The sequence below is a fragment of the Protopterus annectens genome, chromosome 3.part0 (assembly GCF_019279795.1).
Source record: "Protopterus annectens isolate FY-2018-M chromosome 3.part0, PAN1.0, whole genome shotgun sequence".
Taxonomy (NCBI): domain Eukaryota; kingdom Metazoa; phylum Chordata; order Ceratodontiformes; family Protopteridae; genus Protopterus; species Protopterus annectens.
The window spans coordinates 1,218,053,421-1,218,070,133 of record NC_056731.1 but is presented as its reverse complement, the minus strand read 5'-3'; the positions used below and the strand labels follow the sequence as shown (position 1 = coordinate 1,218,070,133).

General features: G+C 40.8%; 1 protein-coding gene across 1 annotated transcript in view; it reads right to left on the bottom strand.

The window, feature by feature from the left end:
- The window catches only part of BMP6 (bone morphogenetic protein 6), a 1,112,490-nt gene that overhangs the window by 260,751 nt on the left and 835,026 nt on the right, over positions 1-16,713 (bottom strand). The window contains exon 3 of the mRNA XM_044065417.1: positions 13,646-13,794. Within this exon, the coding sequence (XP_043921352.1) occupies positions 13,646-13,794 (149 nt within the window). The remainder of the gene's footprint in view (positions 1-13,645; positions 13,795-16,713) is intronic.

The following is a 16,713-nucleotide window of genomic DNA, read 5'->3' as shown; positions in this document are numbered from 1 at the left end:
ATGACATACAGATATTAATTCAGCAGTTATCTCCAATATCAAAAAGTTAACTGAGACCTTTCAGACTATCACTCTAATTTAGATGCTCCAGTTCAGTTATGTTTTTATATTTTACTTTTCACTGAATATCTTCAGATGCATTATTATAGTTTCTAGGGGTTAAATACCACATCTACATGAAGTATTTCATTTTATTCTTAATTAAAATGGTTTGGGTAACATAATTGCATCATTTGTTTCCTGTTCACAATAACACTTAAAATCTAGATGCTCACTCACAGTTACATATGGGTGACTGTTATCTGAACTTTTTAATGTCATTTCCAAACTGCAACACACAGATTTTGTCAATATTAAATTATAGTTTGTGATTAGCATTCACCTGAGCTAAATTATTAACATCATACTGACATGACCATACAAACAAAATACTAAGTTGAAAGATACAGTATCCATGATCTTCACAGCTGCTCTGTAATCGAATGTCCTAAAGCCATATACTCATTTATGTGGGAGAATCTCTCTTTATTATTCAATGCTCCTCAAAATAAAGGTACTCAGTGCAGTTCTCCTGTGGCATGAGTAGCTAATACACAATTCTCTAGATTGTGTACTAAGAAAGGTAGTTGTTTGAATCCAGCAAGGGACTGACTACTGTGTGTGTGGGTGACTATAGTGCTAGGTAGGACTGGCTTATCCAACTGATCTGATGTGTACACTTCCACTCAGGATAAACATTTACCCAACAATATCCATGACAGTTTTCTAATTAGCATGCAACAACATATTAGGCCCTATGGAATTAGTATTTAACTGTAGACTCTAAACAGGTTTCATACCTCATAAATGGAGAATAGCAACCATCATACCTCTATGCAAAGGTGGACCATCTATGCAACCTGGAAGTTACAGACCCATAAGTATGACTAGTCTCATATGTGGAAAGAATTATCATGGAAATGATCAGTAATGACAAAAGAAATCACCAGAGCTGGTCATGCCTGCTCAGTTTGGTGGACTTCTTTGAGAAGGTCATCAAAGCAATAAATGAGGGAAAAATGGTTCATGCTGCCTACCTTGACCTGGACAAGGTATTTGACACAATATCTTACTCAGGTATTGATCCCAAACTCAAGAGATCAGGTATAAAGCCTAATGTCACCCAGTGGATAGCCAGCTGGTTCAAAGACAGGACCCAGGAAGTTAGAATTGGGAAGTCCATATGTACAATGAGGCCAGTCACCAGTGAAGTCCCTCAGGGATCAGTCCTGGGACTGCTTATATTTGACAACTACTTTTTTGATGGGGATGGTCAATGTCAAGAGCCTGTGACTAACAAATTTTCTAGATGATTGCAAATTAGGAACAGTCATAGTATCACCCACTAATGTTCTCTAAGAAGGGCTGGCAAAGACAAATAACTGGTGTCAGAGCCATGGATTAAAACTAAATGCCAAGAAATGCATAATGGTATCCTTCAGGAAGTTGGCCAGTCCTGGTAACTACCATATTGACAATACATCCCTATGAGCTGACACTTTAGTCAAGGACTTTGGAACATGTAGACTATAATCTAGCCTTCAACCATCATGTGTGTACGTTAATGAGGAAATCATTCTATGATGGGAAACTTATAAACAAAGGTATAGCATTTAGGTTTAAGGAGGTCATTGTTCCATCATATCTGGTGCTCATCAGAGCTATGATTGAGTACATGTATTTAACCAGACACATCCAACAACTGGAGAATTGGTATCTCACTAAAAAATACAGGGCATAAATAACATGTCTTGTGCAGGCTACTTCAAAGTCCTACCTTGTGTTCTGTCTCCATCTTATTCTTGTCCCTGTTTTCTGTCTCATACAGACTGTTGAGGGAAGATCTATGCTTGGCATACAAGGTAGCATCCACTCTGTTAGACTTCCTGCATATTTGCAAAACAAACAGCACCAGAATTACCTATCCTAAAGACTTAAACCTAGCCCACTACATAAATAGGACCTGATGGAGATACAGGTATGTATTACACAAACTACCCTTTCTCTGGAACAGGCTCACCATCCATGTGAATCAGAGTTTATCCCTAACCCAATTCAAGTGTAACTTGGAAAACTGGAGGGGGAACCAGAAATTCACCCATGGCATGGTACCGATGTTTTTAATGGACACAGGCAGCCTGTAAATATTTAATCTCTCAGGCCCCTGCTTGTAAATGTTTCATCTTCCGAGCCCATGCTTACACTACCAAAGGTACCAGAAAGTACAATTGTGTATACTTACCATAAATGTAGATGTTCAAGTGTATTCACTGTTACAGTCATCACACTTGGTTTATCTGCCTGCAGGTAGCCCTCAGTCGGCCTGAATACCAGAAACTAGGCAGCTAAGCTATGGTGGGAAAATCACCACCAGTAAGAAGTAAATAACAATACCCCTGTAAGGGATGAGTAATATACATGGAGAGAGAGAGAGAGAGAGAGAGAGAGAGAAGGGGCTGGAGGGAGGGAAACCAGGACTACAATAATGAATACACTTGAACATCTACATTTATGGTAATTGTACACAACTGTACTATGTTCTTCATGTTTCACTGTTGCAGTCATCACACTTGGGTTGAATGCCAAAGCTGAAGAAAGGGTGGAGGCAGTCAAGAAGAGTTTGGACTGGCTAGTATGCCTTGCAGGACTGCTGTTGCAAAACCCGCCCTGGATTTGGAAAATATAGGCAGGTGATTATGCTTGGTGAATGTGTGTACAGAACTCCAGGTAGCAGCTTCCAGAATGTCCCTGGTAGGGACTTCCCTGAGGAATGCTGTAGAGGTAGAAGTTGACCTAGTGGAATGTGTTCTGATTCCTTGAGGGGTTGGTTTCCCATGGTGTTTGTATCAGAAATAGATGCAGTATGCTATCCATTTGGAAATCGTTGGTTTTGAAATGGCCTTGCCCTCTGCCCCTGGTGCAAAACTGAGTAGTAACTGGTCAGATTTCCTGAAGGGCTTAGTCCTATCCATGTAGAATCTGAGCTGCCTGTGCATGTCCAAGGAGTGCAGGATCCTTTCCCCTTTATTTTGAGGATTAGGGAAGAAGGTTGGCAAATGGATAGATTGGTTGAGAGCCACAATGGACACCACTTTAGGCATAAAGGAAGGGTTAGTCCTGAGGGAAACCCTGTCAGCATGAAAAATAATGAAGAGTTCCACAGTCATAAGTGCTTGTAGCTTAGACACTCTTCTAGCTGAAGTGATGGCCAGAAGCAAGGCTGTTTTCCAAGAGAGGAATTTTAACTCAAGCTCAAAGGGGGGTAGTGTGAGCTTTTCCAGTACAAAGTTAAGGTCCCAAGCAGGGGTGGGTGCTCTCCTTGGTGGCCTTAAGTTGTTTGCCCCCCTCAGGAACTGTTTGATGAGAGGGTGAGAGAAGAGAGGTGGCTCATTGTTGTAGTGAGCCAAGATGGCAGAGGCATGGATCTTAATGGAGGAGAAGGATAGGCCTCTGTGGAGTAGATCTGCTAAGTAATCCAGGATTAGAGGTAGGGAGGGCAGTGATGTGTCCTCACTTTTAGATTGAATCCAGGAGCAATAGCTTTTTCACTTATCAGCATAGGATTTTTTTGTACTGGGACTTCTGGCTTCCAGAATGATGTCCATCGCCTACTTGCTTAGGCTGGTTACTAGGTGAGAATTCAAGGAATAAGCCAGGCTGCAAGATTCAGGGTTTGCAGTTGCTGATGCAAGATCTGTCCCCTCTGTTGAGTGAGGAGGGTCGGGCTCTGGGGTAGGTGGTAGAGAGGCACCGGTGACAGGCTGCACAGTAATGGGTACCAGTGCTGGCATGGCCAGTCCGGGGCAGTCAGGATTGTCCTTGGTCTGTCCTGTCTTATCTTGAGCAATATTCTTGAGAGAAGGGGCAGAGGGGGAAATGCATAGATTGAGAGGTTTACCCACTGGAAGGATAGGGCATCCACTTTCCAGGCCCTGCTCTGAGGTGTCCCAGTGCAGAATTTGCTGAGCTGGTGATTGCAGGGGGAGGCAAAGAGGTCCACCTCTGAGGTCCCCCATTTCTGGATCAGAAGGCTCAAGGAGCTGGACTCTAATTGCCACTCATGTGGGTCTAGGAGATTTCTGCTTAAGTCATCTGCCAGTGAGTTTTGTTTGCCTGGCAGGAATTGAGCTTGCAGATGGACCTGCATGTCCAAGGCCATGTTTCACAGGGCCATGGCTAGCCTTCAGAGTGGGTAAGAGTGGCTCCCCCCCTGCTTGTTGATATACCACATAACTGTGGTGTTGTCTGTTTTTATTAGCAGGGGTCTGGGTGAGAGTAGGGATCTGAAAGCTGTTAGAGTGTGCTGAACAGCTAGCATCTCTTTTTGGTTGATGTGCAGATGAATTTGACTTGGGCTCCAGTGGCCCTGAAAGCACTTGCCGTCCATGTGTGCCCCCCCAGGCATAGTTGGATGTGTCTGTGGTTAGGTTCTGGGTGGTTTGGGGCTGAGTAAAGGGAAGTCCCTTGTTGTAGCTGCATGCTGCTGCCCAACAAAAAAACTCTGTCCTTAGACAAGGTATGATAGGAATGACAGTTTCCAGGTCCTGAGAATGTTGGCACCAAAGACTTTCTAAGTACCACTGAAGTTTCCTCATATGCAGTCTGGCATATGGAATTAGTAGGATGCAAGAGGCCATGAACCCTACGGCCTGCAGGATTTTCCTTGTGGATAACTGGGTTCTAGTGGCCATTTGAGTGAAGTAGACTGTCAGATAGGCTTCTTTTTCTGGAGTAAGGAATGCCATCTGGGATGCTATGTTCAAGCTTGCTCCCCGGAAAACAATCTTTTGACTGGGGACTAGTTTTGATTTCTTTTTGTTGATAGTGTACCCCAGGGTGGTTAGAAGGTTCTTTACAAATGTCAGGTGCTGCAACAGCATTTCTTGACTGTCTGCCTGAATCAGGCAGTCGTCCAATTACAGGTAAATTTTAATTTTTCTCTGCAGTAGTCAATGGTTGGAGCCAGGCATTTTGTGAATACTCTGGGAGCAGTGGATAAGCCAAAGGGAAGTGCAGAGAACTGATAATGCATAGATCCTGCCCTGAAGCTTTGGTATTTCCTTCAAGAGTCCCTGATAGGGATGTGTAGATAAGCTTCTTTTAAGTCTAGGTTGTCTAACCAGGCATCTTTGGCCAGCATATGAAGAAGATGTTGAAGGGAGAGCATTTTGAATTTTGTTACCACCAGGAAGGTGTTTAGAATGGAAAGATTTGGGATTGGGCACCAAGTGCCCTCTTTTCTGGGTACCAGGAAAAGTCTGGAATAGAACCACTGACCTATCTGTTCTGCAGGGACAGGTTGAATTGGTCTTATGGAGAGCAGGGATTGAACTTGGTTTTGTGCCTCTGCCCACTGGTTTGGAGGAAGGTCTGGGAACCCTTTTGGGGTTGGCAGTGAGTGGAAGTAAATTTTGTACCCCTGGGATACAATGTTGAGGACTTTGGTGATGGAAGGTTTTTTGCATGATGGGCAAGTTTTCCTCCTAGGGGCACGAGCAGTTGGGCAGAGGTGAGGAGTGGAGCTGAGAAGTCATTGTGAATTCTTTCCACAAGGGGGGGGGGCTTAGCACTCCCTGTTTTTGAAGTGGAGGCACTCCATTGCTTAGATCTCTGTATACCCTGAGACTGTAGTCTGGGGGGGGGGTTGTTTCCCCTGGGTTTAGTTTGAGATGGCCTTGAGGGGGCTGGAAAGGACCAGTGCTTCAAGGGGCAATGCCTACTGAATCTAGGAGGCTGTACTTACAAGAAATCTTTGACTGTCTGCATAGATTTAGCTTTTTCTTCCATCTTTTTAAGAACCTCTTCTGCTTTGGTGCCAAACAGATTGTCCTTGTTCAAAGGAGCGTCTAGTAATTTTGATTTGACATGGTCTGGCAAGGTCTGCTCCTTAAGCCAAGCATGCCTTCTCAGTACAAAACCAGTGACTGCTGCCCTGCAAGATGCTTCTTGGGCATCAAAGCCAGATTTCAAAGTATGCTTGCTGACTTGGCTTGCAGAATGCATAAGATCTTGTAATTCTTTATTTTCTGCACAGTCTGTAAAGGTAGCTAATTTTTGCTTAATAAGTTCCATAATATGTTGCTGGTACTTCAGCATGTGAAACTGGCAATTCAATGCCCTAATGGTGAGAGTTGCAGAGGTGTATACATTTTTACCCTATCTGTCTAAATCTCTGGAATCCCTGTCCCGAAGTAGTGGGATTCTTAGCTGTAATTGCTTTTATACCTTTAGGCCCCTGGGAGATGACCTCTGGGTCAGCAGTAGGATTTTTGAAAAAATAATTTGTGAGAGTCAGGAACTCTTAGTACCTGTCTGGTTTCCTAGGAGCAGGGGGTAAAGTATCAGGAGTTACACTGGATTCCATAAAGACATAATCCACAACATCCAGAACTGGGGGTATTGCTAAAGGTCTATGTTGTGGCAAATTTAAAAATTCTCTGAGTCTCTTTTTGGACTGATGATAGTCTTAGCATTCCCAGTGGAAATGCTCTCTTAAAGTATGTAGGTTTCACCAAAAGAAAAATCCTCTGGAGGAGAAGCAGTGGAAATGGATTCCTCTGTATCTGAATCCTCATAAGCAGATGAAGGCATGTCTTCATATTCAGATACCTCAGAGTCGTCGGACTCTTGGTCTGTTAAAGCTGCTGGGGACAGGTCTCTTTTTCTCTTAACAGGGGCAGGCTGGCTTCCCCTAATGAGCATAATCAGGTCTTCTGCCATTTTAAGCATTTGATGTTGTGGCAAGGAAGTAGGTGCTTGAGTTTGGGTCGTCGTCTTTTTAGGCATAGCTCGTACTCTTGGCCTTAAAAACTCGGTAGTTTTAGACACAACTGAAGATGTGAAAGAAGTCATCGGTTTGTGTTGAATATCGGTAGTGTGAAGAACTTCCTGAGAAGCCAGTGCCTGCACAGCGGCTCTGGACCCATCCAAGGTATAGACATCCGCAGGTTCGGAAGTCAAAGAATAGTCTTGCGGCATACCAGACTCTGAACGGGTCTCGGTAGAGGCCTGCAAATTCATTGAAGCAGGCATCAGGGGCTGTGAAAGCGCCTCACTGAGTACCGGCGAACTGGCGACTAGCTTAACGGAAGAGTCATCGGCAGTTTTGGACCTGTGCGGTCTGTTTCTGTCTTTATCCTTATGTTTTTTTGGAAGATCGGTAGTCGGATTTCTTACTGAAACCATTTCAGAATACGGAGATCGAGAGCAAAAGTATTTAGCAACAATAAGGACCCGACGATGAATAGTCTGGGCATTGAACAAAGCACAAAACTGACAGCGAGGTACGTCGTGGTCTGGGCCTAAACAGGTGACGCAGTAAGAATGGAAATCTCAGTGTGGTATTTGCTTTCCACAGGCAAGATAATTGTTAATTTTTTCTGACATTGGTTAGAGCAAGAAAAAAGGATCCCCAACAGGGTACTTAGCTTTAGAATACTTCAGGATGATTCAATTAGAAAATGAAAACTCAGGTAGTGGCCGACCAGCACTCGTGCAAACTGCTTTTGCTTCGGGCTCCTCAGCAAGAAAGACTGGTGTAATGGCATTGGCTGCCTGTTTTTATACCCCTGATGACCTGACATCAGTCATGGAGTGACTGCAACAGATGCAGAAATACTAAGTCACTGGTATTCGGGACGACTGAGGGCTACCTGCAGGCAGATAACCCAAGTGTGATGACTGCAACAGTGAAACAAGAAGAACATCTTGTCAGAGATTTGGGATGCATGACTAACCTTAAAAAGGTCCCCAGTGGTCATTAGCCTAATACTCACTTATGAACGTATAAAACCTGCTCAGTTGAGTTATGGGACATTTCTGACAGCCAGTAAGTTCATAAAGTCATCAAGATACCAGTTCCTGGAGTGTTCATTGCTTACTTCACTGGTGTCATTGCCTTTGATTTTTATATGGCTTTGTTTTTTTACAACAGATAGTTTTATTAACCAATGGCCCTGGGGCCCTTACAAGCCTAGCCAAGAGTTTATTCCCAAAATGAAACCTCAGTCAGCACCTGTCACCCCTGTCAATGAGGGACACAGGTGGAACCCCTGGGACAAATTTGTGGTTTCCCATCCACTCATCAAGGTTGGGCTTGAAGAGGGTTAGTGAGGTACTCTGTTTGAAGTGTATGGAAAGTCTATTACAGAGATGGGGAGGACTCTGGGAGACAAACTGTCTCTCCAGCAGGTTTTGTTGATGTAGCATATTAGATTCAGGCCTTTTGAGTGGGTAATGTGCGAGGCGTTAGACTTATGGATATGGAGCATCTCTAGTAGGGCAGGGTCTGAGACTGACTTGCAGGCGATACACAGATCACCTCTGAGCAGTCTGTATTTTACCGAGTAGAGTGATAGTGATTTGAGCCAGTCCACATAGGACAGGTGTTGGAGGCCATGGATTCTCTTTGTGAGGTATTTCTATGGACTTTCCAGTTGGTGCAGATGTTTGGAGAGGTACATACCAAATGGGGCATTATACTCAATTGTTGGTCTAATGAGGGAGGAGTATAGAGAGGTAATAACCTCCTTTTTTCTGGTTGCAATCCCTCTACTTATGAGATGAACCAGATAAATGGCTTTTTTGACCACTGCCACTACATGATGGTTGAAAGTGAGATTGTTATCAACCTGAGTACCCAGGTCTCTCACCATATGTTGTGTGTTTAGAGGGTTGCCGTTGATGTGGTAATGAGTAGAGGCTGTGTTTTTGTCGAATGGTATGATGATACATTTTTTTGCATTTAGCTTGAGGCCATGACTTTGGCACCAGTAATTAGTTGCTGTGAGACCCTCTTGCAGTATGTTAACATCATTTGGGGAGGCAAACTTGGTCAGCCACAGGCCTTTTGTCTTTGCCTGGGCATCTGAGAAGTAGATGCCAATCAATAGGGGTCTTAGGACAGATCCCTGAGGAACTCCACTAGTGACAGGCCTCCTATCAGAGGTGGAGGCACCTATTTTGACCTTGAGGGTCCTGTTGGTGAGCCAGTTGGCCACCCACCTGATGAGATAGAGATTTATGCCAAGCTGTGTTAGCTTTTTGATGATACCAGAGTGGGGGATTGTGCATCTGAGAAGTAGATGCCAATCAATAGGGGTCTTAGGACAGATCCCTGAGGAACTCCACTAGTGACAGGCCTCCTATCAGAGGTGGAGGCACCTATTTTGACCTTGAGGGTCCTGTTGGTGAGCCAGTTGGCCACCCACCTGATGAGATAGAGATTTATGCCAAGCTGTGTTAGCTTTTTGATGATACCAGAGTGGGGGATTGTGTCAAAGGCCTTGTCAAGGTAAGCTGTGTGTACTGACTTTCCCTCATCCAGGGTGACAGTCTCAAAGAAGTCAACCAGGTTCAACAGGCAATATCTGCCATTGACAAATCTGAACTGGGTGGGGTCAAGTGATTGGAGATTGCCTATATCCTTCTTTATGAGAGCCATAATAATATACTCCATACTTTACAGATCAGACTTGTCAAGCTAATGGAGCAATAGTTTCCAGGGTCAATAGTGGCACCACCTTTGTGCAAGGGGATGACAATGGCAGTTCTGCACTCTGCTGTAATGAAGCCTGTACTTAGGCTGTGGTTGAATAGGGTGCTCAATGGTGAAGCCAGTTCTTGCTGGAGATGGTGCCGAATACAGCCTGGGATACTATCAGGTCCACTGGAAGCTGTGTTCTTTGTCTTGGATAGGGTCTTTAACACTTGATCTATGAAGATGTGAGGTGTGGGACAAGTATTTTGGAATTTGTTCCTTTTTATCCTTGGACAACAGTTTCTTCCTTTTGTTGTAAAACCTGTTGATGCAGGATGTCCACCAAACAGGTTTTAGTTCTCTTGGGTATGGCTGAGTCCATGCAGTTGTACAGGTGCTTGTATACTGCATTGGCATACTGTTCAGCATAGTTGTCCGCATCCTGTGAGGGGGGCAGTGGTGCAAAGCTACAGATACCCTCCCTTAAGAGATTGTAGTCAGCTTTTGAGAAGGTTTTAGCTTGATTACGGCTGGCGGGGTGGTTGGGTGGGATAGAAACTTTGAATGTGACAGTCTGAAGATCTGATCTCACCAGCATTTCAGATTATTCTGTATATACTGCATAGTCCTCTTGCATGATGCACTTGCAGTTTACAGTGGTGACTAGGTCATTATCCTGTACAAAATTCCTCATTAATTACTTATACATATAGCTCTGGTCCATTCTTGGTCCTTACAGAGTCATTTACAAATCACTATAATATTCTACTCTCTTTGTTTTGTAAATGCTAAACATTTCTTACAATTATTGCTGTTCTGCATCCAAACATCTAAACCACCATATACACGAAACATCTCTCCCCATGCTCTGCTCATATATCAGTTTATAGAATGAATACACCATAAAATATGTACAAAATTCTACTATTTATAACTCTGGTCATTGTCCTCTTTTTAAAATAAGTGGTCCTTTATAACACAACCCAACGTCTTTTTGAAAATATGCCTGAAATTTAAAGGACTGACATTATTGCTAGTTCATCAATAAAACTAGTTTGTCTCCATGCTCTTAAAAATATTTGCCACATAACCTATATGAATAAATAACAATGACATATGTAATCACATTCCTATATCACTGATTTGCTGAGTATTTCTGCTTTCATAAACTAGTTATTCAGTAAAAAGGATCTACATCAACCTTACCAATAGTTGCCAGATTTTATTTATTTTTGTTTATTTTATCTATAATGTGTTGACTGTCTTAATCACAATTGGCCAGCAGCCTTATTTCGAGAGAGACCTGAGAAGGTATTCATACCGTTAGGGGTATTTAGGCTATGGTACTAGAGAAATTCACCTATTCTTTGCACTGATAATGAAAGCAGTAGTTCAAAAGGGTCAGGACAAATTATAGGAAGAAAGATGGGAGATGGAGAAATATGTGAAGTTATCTATAGCAATATCCTACACTAATGATTTGATTCTGATCAGAAAAATAAAAGTTGGATGAAAGAAGTCAATGAGGATGTAGAAAAATATATATGAGACACTGGTTTGAGATTAAATAAGATTAAAAGTAAAGGTTTTAGAGAAACAGTAAATACATTTGGTATATATTTTAAACATAAAATAAAAGTATAATATCAGTGCTACGAATATACTTCAAAGGTCACTGAGAAGATGTGTTGGAAGACATTAAGGAAATATGTAACTCACAGAAATCATTCATGCTGAACTTCAAAATAATGTACTTGATTAATAGTCATATATAATCCATAAGATGAATGGAGGATTAAGACTGCTGAATTCAATGGTGTACTTAAGTTATTTACATATGTACTGGATTTTTGACAATAAGAAAATATAATGATGGGATGTTATTATTAAGGTTAACAACAAGGGAAAATATACAACTTTTTTCAAGATTGCAAGAAAAGAAGAGAAAAAAATAATATCAGAAGAGAATGGTATACAGGAAAATAATGAAACAATATTGATATGGAAAATAGATATAGCATAGTTAGAGCAAGAGAGAAATCCATAAAAAATATGATGGGGATGTTTTACATGGTTAATCTGGGGAGGAAAGATTTGTTACAAAGCAGAAAGCAAGTCAAAAGAGGGCAGCCATGGTGGTGCAGCGGTTAGTGTTGCCACCTCACAACAAGAGGTTCTCCGGTTCGATCCTTGGCTGGGGTGCTTTCTGTGCGGAGTCTGCATGTCCTCCCTGTGGTTGCGTGGGTTTCCTCCGGGTGGTCCAGTTTCCTCCCACATCCCAAAGACATGCAGTAGGTGGATTGGAAACTCTAAATTGGCCCTAGAAGTGAGTGCATGTGTGTGTGCCTTCTGTGGAAGGTTGGGCGCTGGGCTGGCAACTTGACACCATAAAACTCCACTGCCAATCATGAGCGGACAGGTGATCCTCTGTGACAACCCCTAACTGGGAAAAGCCAGAAGAAGAAGAAAGCAAGTCAAAAGAAAGGAACATGTTTTATTGAAATATGGGAATGCTCATATTTTCTGTGGAGGTTATTACTTGATAAATTGTCTGGCAAAGCTTACATGCAATGTAAGAGAGAGGATGAATGAAAATATAATAAGTGCAGGTGGATGTATACATATGTGTGTGTGTGTGTGTGTGTGTGTGTGTGTGTGTGTGTGTGTGTGTGTGTGTATATTATATACAAGGGTTACGTTCAGAATTTCGAAGTCCAAAACTTCGAATCTCATATGATCGAAGATCCTGAATGGAGATCGGCATACAGCACGGACTGGGAGATTTCCCTTGTCCTCGCTGTAGTGTGATCTCAGAGATGGTATATTTAAGTTGCGGGGTGTGGGGGTGCAGGGGGGCTTTTCCCCCTGCATATGCTTGTTTTTTATGTGTTTAGTGGTGTTTCGGGGGAGGGTTCACGATTTCAAGATTCCAAGATCTCGAGATTCTAATCTCGATGTTCTGAAACTCGAGATTTTAGGATTTTGAAATTTAGAAGTGAACCCTATACACACACACACACACACACACACACACACACACACACACACACACACACACACACAATCTATCTATCTATATATATATATATATATATATATATATATATATATATATATATATATATATATATCTATCTATCTATCTATATATATATATATATATGTGTGTGTGCATGTCTGTATATATATATATATATATATATATATATATATATATATATGTATGACATATTCAATACAATGCTTGAGATACCTAAAAGAATTCCAGTTTATCATTCATTCTATCATTTGTTGTATGACCTAGATTATAACTTTGATAATTTATGCACAGCCCTTTCCAACATAATATATTGCCTTAGGCTTTCTCCTGTTGGTGATCTGGTACTGTCGTTCCAACATAGGAAAACCTTTGCCTGATCTGACTGGATGGCTTTTTAGAAGCTGACACCAGTGTTACCTCCTCTAGGGGAACCTGTTTTTGCCCTGCATGTAAGCGGTGCACATACTTCTCAACTGTATAAATGTTCACAGAATGTGCAGATTTTTACCTCATATTTTGGTTTGTTCTTCATAAAGTTTGTGTTTTTATAACAAATCACTGAAGATTGAAGTCATTAAATAATGGCATACATTTGAGTTTCAGACATCATAGTCTTCAGAAAATGCACTGTAACACAAATCAGGTTATTCAAGCAACTTTCTAAGTTTCTAATCACAGTATTTAAGATCTGTTTCTGTTTTTGTGCCTTTGCCACCCCCCATTATTTTTGGCTTTGTATTTCTTGCACTAAGAGGCTGAGAGTTATGGTAGTGTTGTGAGTTTGTGTACAATTTGTTTACTAGTTTGTTGTTACATTTATGTCTACATAGTTTAGAATTGTATTGCTTGTACTGCTATCTTTGCAGTCTTCTGGGGAGCATGATAATTCCTCCACTAAAAATATTTAAACTTTGGTACATGGGACATATATTCTTCACACCTCTAAAGTTAGCCTAATGGTACATCACTTCTGTCAGTAGAGAATATAAATTTATGTGAGACAGAAAGCATATTGAATAACAGGAACAACACAATGCATTGACTTATGCCTCTTGCCTTAACTTGTCTATTTGATAACTAATACTTACCTTCTGTAGTTTCCACTCTCAGCTGCAATCCCAGGTTATACTGAGGATTCATAACCCACATGTTACTGGTAGCTGTGATGTCATACTCAAGCCAGCCTTCTTGGGAAGCCCATATTGTTTGTGAATCCAGCAGAAACAGATCTGTATCTCTGAACAAAGAGACAGACAAAGAAAGGGAGGTAAAAAAACAAAACAATAAACATGGTAAGACGACATTACAATTGCTGATCGATTGATTTTTTTTTTTCAGTGGCTCTTTCGTAATTTACATGTATGTTAATTTTTAATTGCTACTTCTTAATATTGTTTATCTTGGGGGGGCAATTATTGATTTATGCTATTATAACAGTCTAATACATTTCATTTTGTGTACTTACTTGATGCCTGGTCTTTGAACACTGCCTGATTAACTACTTAACCTTGATGGTGCTGGTTGCAGTTCAAGCTCTTCATGGATTCTGGGAATACCATAATGCTTGTATGGTCAGAGTTCATGATGAGTGTGTCATATATGCATCAAACTGAGCCCCCAAAATTAGAATCACTGACATTATGGATTCAGGGGACTCTTCCAAGCAGTGGGAGTAAAATTTTTCTGTTTAGACATCTGTATCCTGTGATGGCTTTCTTCACACTAGCTGACAATCTTGTAGGCAAAGAATATAAATTTGACTTTATTACTGGATTACCTCATCCCAGCTGTAAATCATTACAGCTACTGAGTTAATTTTTGTTGTTGCAAGGGTGGCCTTATGTTTATTCATAAATATCCAATTTCGGGTTGATAGCTTTACTTCCCTAAATCCTTAAAAGAAAAGGAAAAGATAATGCCAATAACTGAAAACAGACAATCTGTTTTCACCTGCAGGAATTCTACTGGAATCATAATGAAGGAAATATTCATGCAATTTCCAATAACACACATGACCTGTGACACTTTAAATTAATTGGAAATGGTATACCAAACTTTTCACCAGTATCATTAACTGATTGATCAAGGAAGAGGTGGGAGGACCAAAACACATTTGCCTAGACATCACAGAAATCCTGAACATGTCGCACAGAAGGTTCACATAGATATTGACCAGTATTACTTTGTGTTTTGAATTTGTAAATTGAAAAGGAATTGATTGCTGTAACATGCATTAAAGGCTGGATGTGGGCATAGTTAATTCTGATAAGGCAACACTAACTGATGGAATGCTACTATGATTCTTCTTGGTCCTTATCTTGTTGGTTACTCCTACAAGACAGGCATAGACAATTTGTATATGCTCTTTTTTCAGAATGAGAGAAGCAAGTTACTTCTGCTTAATGAAACCAAAAATACATGTTTGAATTTTTTGGTGGAAGCACTCAAAGGTTAATTTAAGAACCCTAATCCCAGCCCTAATCCTCTAATCATAACCCAAACGATAAAACCATAATCCTAACTCTAAAACACTTACTCTAACCTGAAAAATGGATTCCTAACCCTTATTTATTTATTTATCTATCTATCTAAATAGCCTTTGTTGACTGGTTTAGTCCCACTAGGATAGCAGCCTCTTTTTGGGGAAGAGATAACATAGTATTTTTACTACTAGGGTAAATTTGGCCATTGCATTGGAGAACTTCCCTTACTCGGTTTGGTGCAAGTTCCATTTCATAGTGGTACTTCCTGCTTCCATCCTGGGTGCAGTGGTGGCTCCGATAAGCAGGGAGAATGATGGCTGGCAATTCTGCACTTTCAGTATGTAGTCTGGATGTGTTTACAAAAAGTGATCAAGCAAGAGCAGAGGAAGGCTAAGAGGGGACACTAGGTAAGAAGCATTCAGAAGATATGTCCGGGAAGGAGGCAGTCATGCCTTAAGATGGTGGTGCAGTTGTTAATGTGGTTACTAGGAAGGCAGTTGAGCCTTCAGCAGAAGTAGTTTCGGATGGAGGAGAGATGGAAATGTGAGGGGAGATAGAGTGAAGGTGGTCGACCTTTCACAGGACAGTGAGGATTTATTCCAGCAAAATTTGTTTGGCAAGGAGAACAAGGGCCAGGGTGGATATATTATTAAAGCCCTCTAATCAGGAGGGTTGCAGGATGAGTAATTAAAAGACTTGATGGTGCAAAAGATGAGAGAGCTGCTTCATTGGCAGAAATAATGGATAAAATACAAGAAGAAGCAGATTTGTTAAAGCAGAAAAAAGAACGTATGCAGAAAAAGAGAGAAGAAAAGAAAGAAATAAGGAAAAGGAAATTTTCAGTAAGGATAAGCAGCCAAGAAAATAAAGAAATGGATAGGTATGATATTTGGGACAATATAATAACCTTTTTAGGCACTAATCCAAATGAAACAAGAGCTTTTATTCATATTAATAAAGATACATTTTGTGACATTATTTTTGTAACTGGGCAGTACATGGAAAAGTTTTTGGGGGTATACGAGAAAAAGAAAAACTGCAACCCATGGAACTTATATGAATTTGAAGTATTTAGCAGAGAAGCAAAAAGGAAAATCTATATACAGTTCCGAACTGAAGTTGAAAAAGAGGCAATAAAAGACTATCTAAAGACTCTATGTAAAGAGGTTATGGACATTACTAAGATATATGACAATAGGGATTTATGGACTGGGAGTTGGGAATGTAATGTATTAAAAATGGAAAATGAAAAAAATGTGCATATTCCAAGTATGATAAATGTAGAAGGCAACAAAAGTACAGCAAAATATTGGGGACAGCAGAAAAAAATGTTTTTTGTGGTAGATTAACAATTGTATAATAAAATGTTATATTTGTAGTAAGGTGGGTCATGATGCAAAAATATGTGAATTAACATATTTAACATGTGAAAAAAAGTAGAAATCTGCACCTGGAAATACTGTGTGTGTACTTGTCATCCTTTCAGTGAATATCCCCCACTGTTGCCTGTGGTGAGGATTGAGGATCCCTGATTACTGGTCCAGTGGTAGGTCATCATAGTATAAAAAATGTAACAATAACAGGTGTCTTAGAATGGTGTATAATGAAAGACTTGGATGTGATTATATTAGTAGATACAAGATTATTAACAGAAGAGGTGAGACTGCAAACAG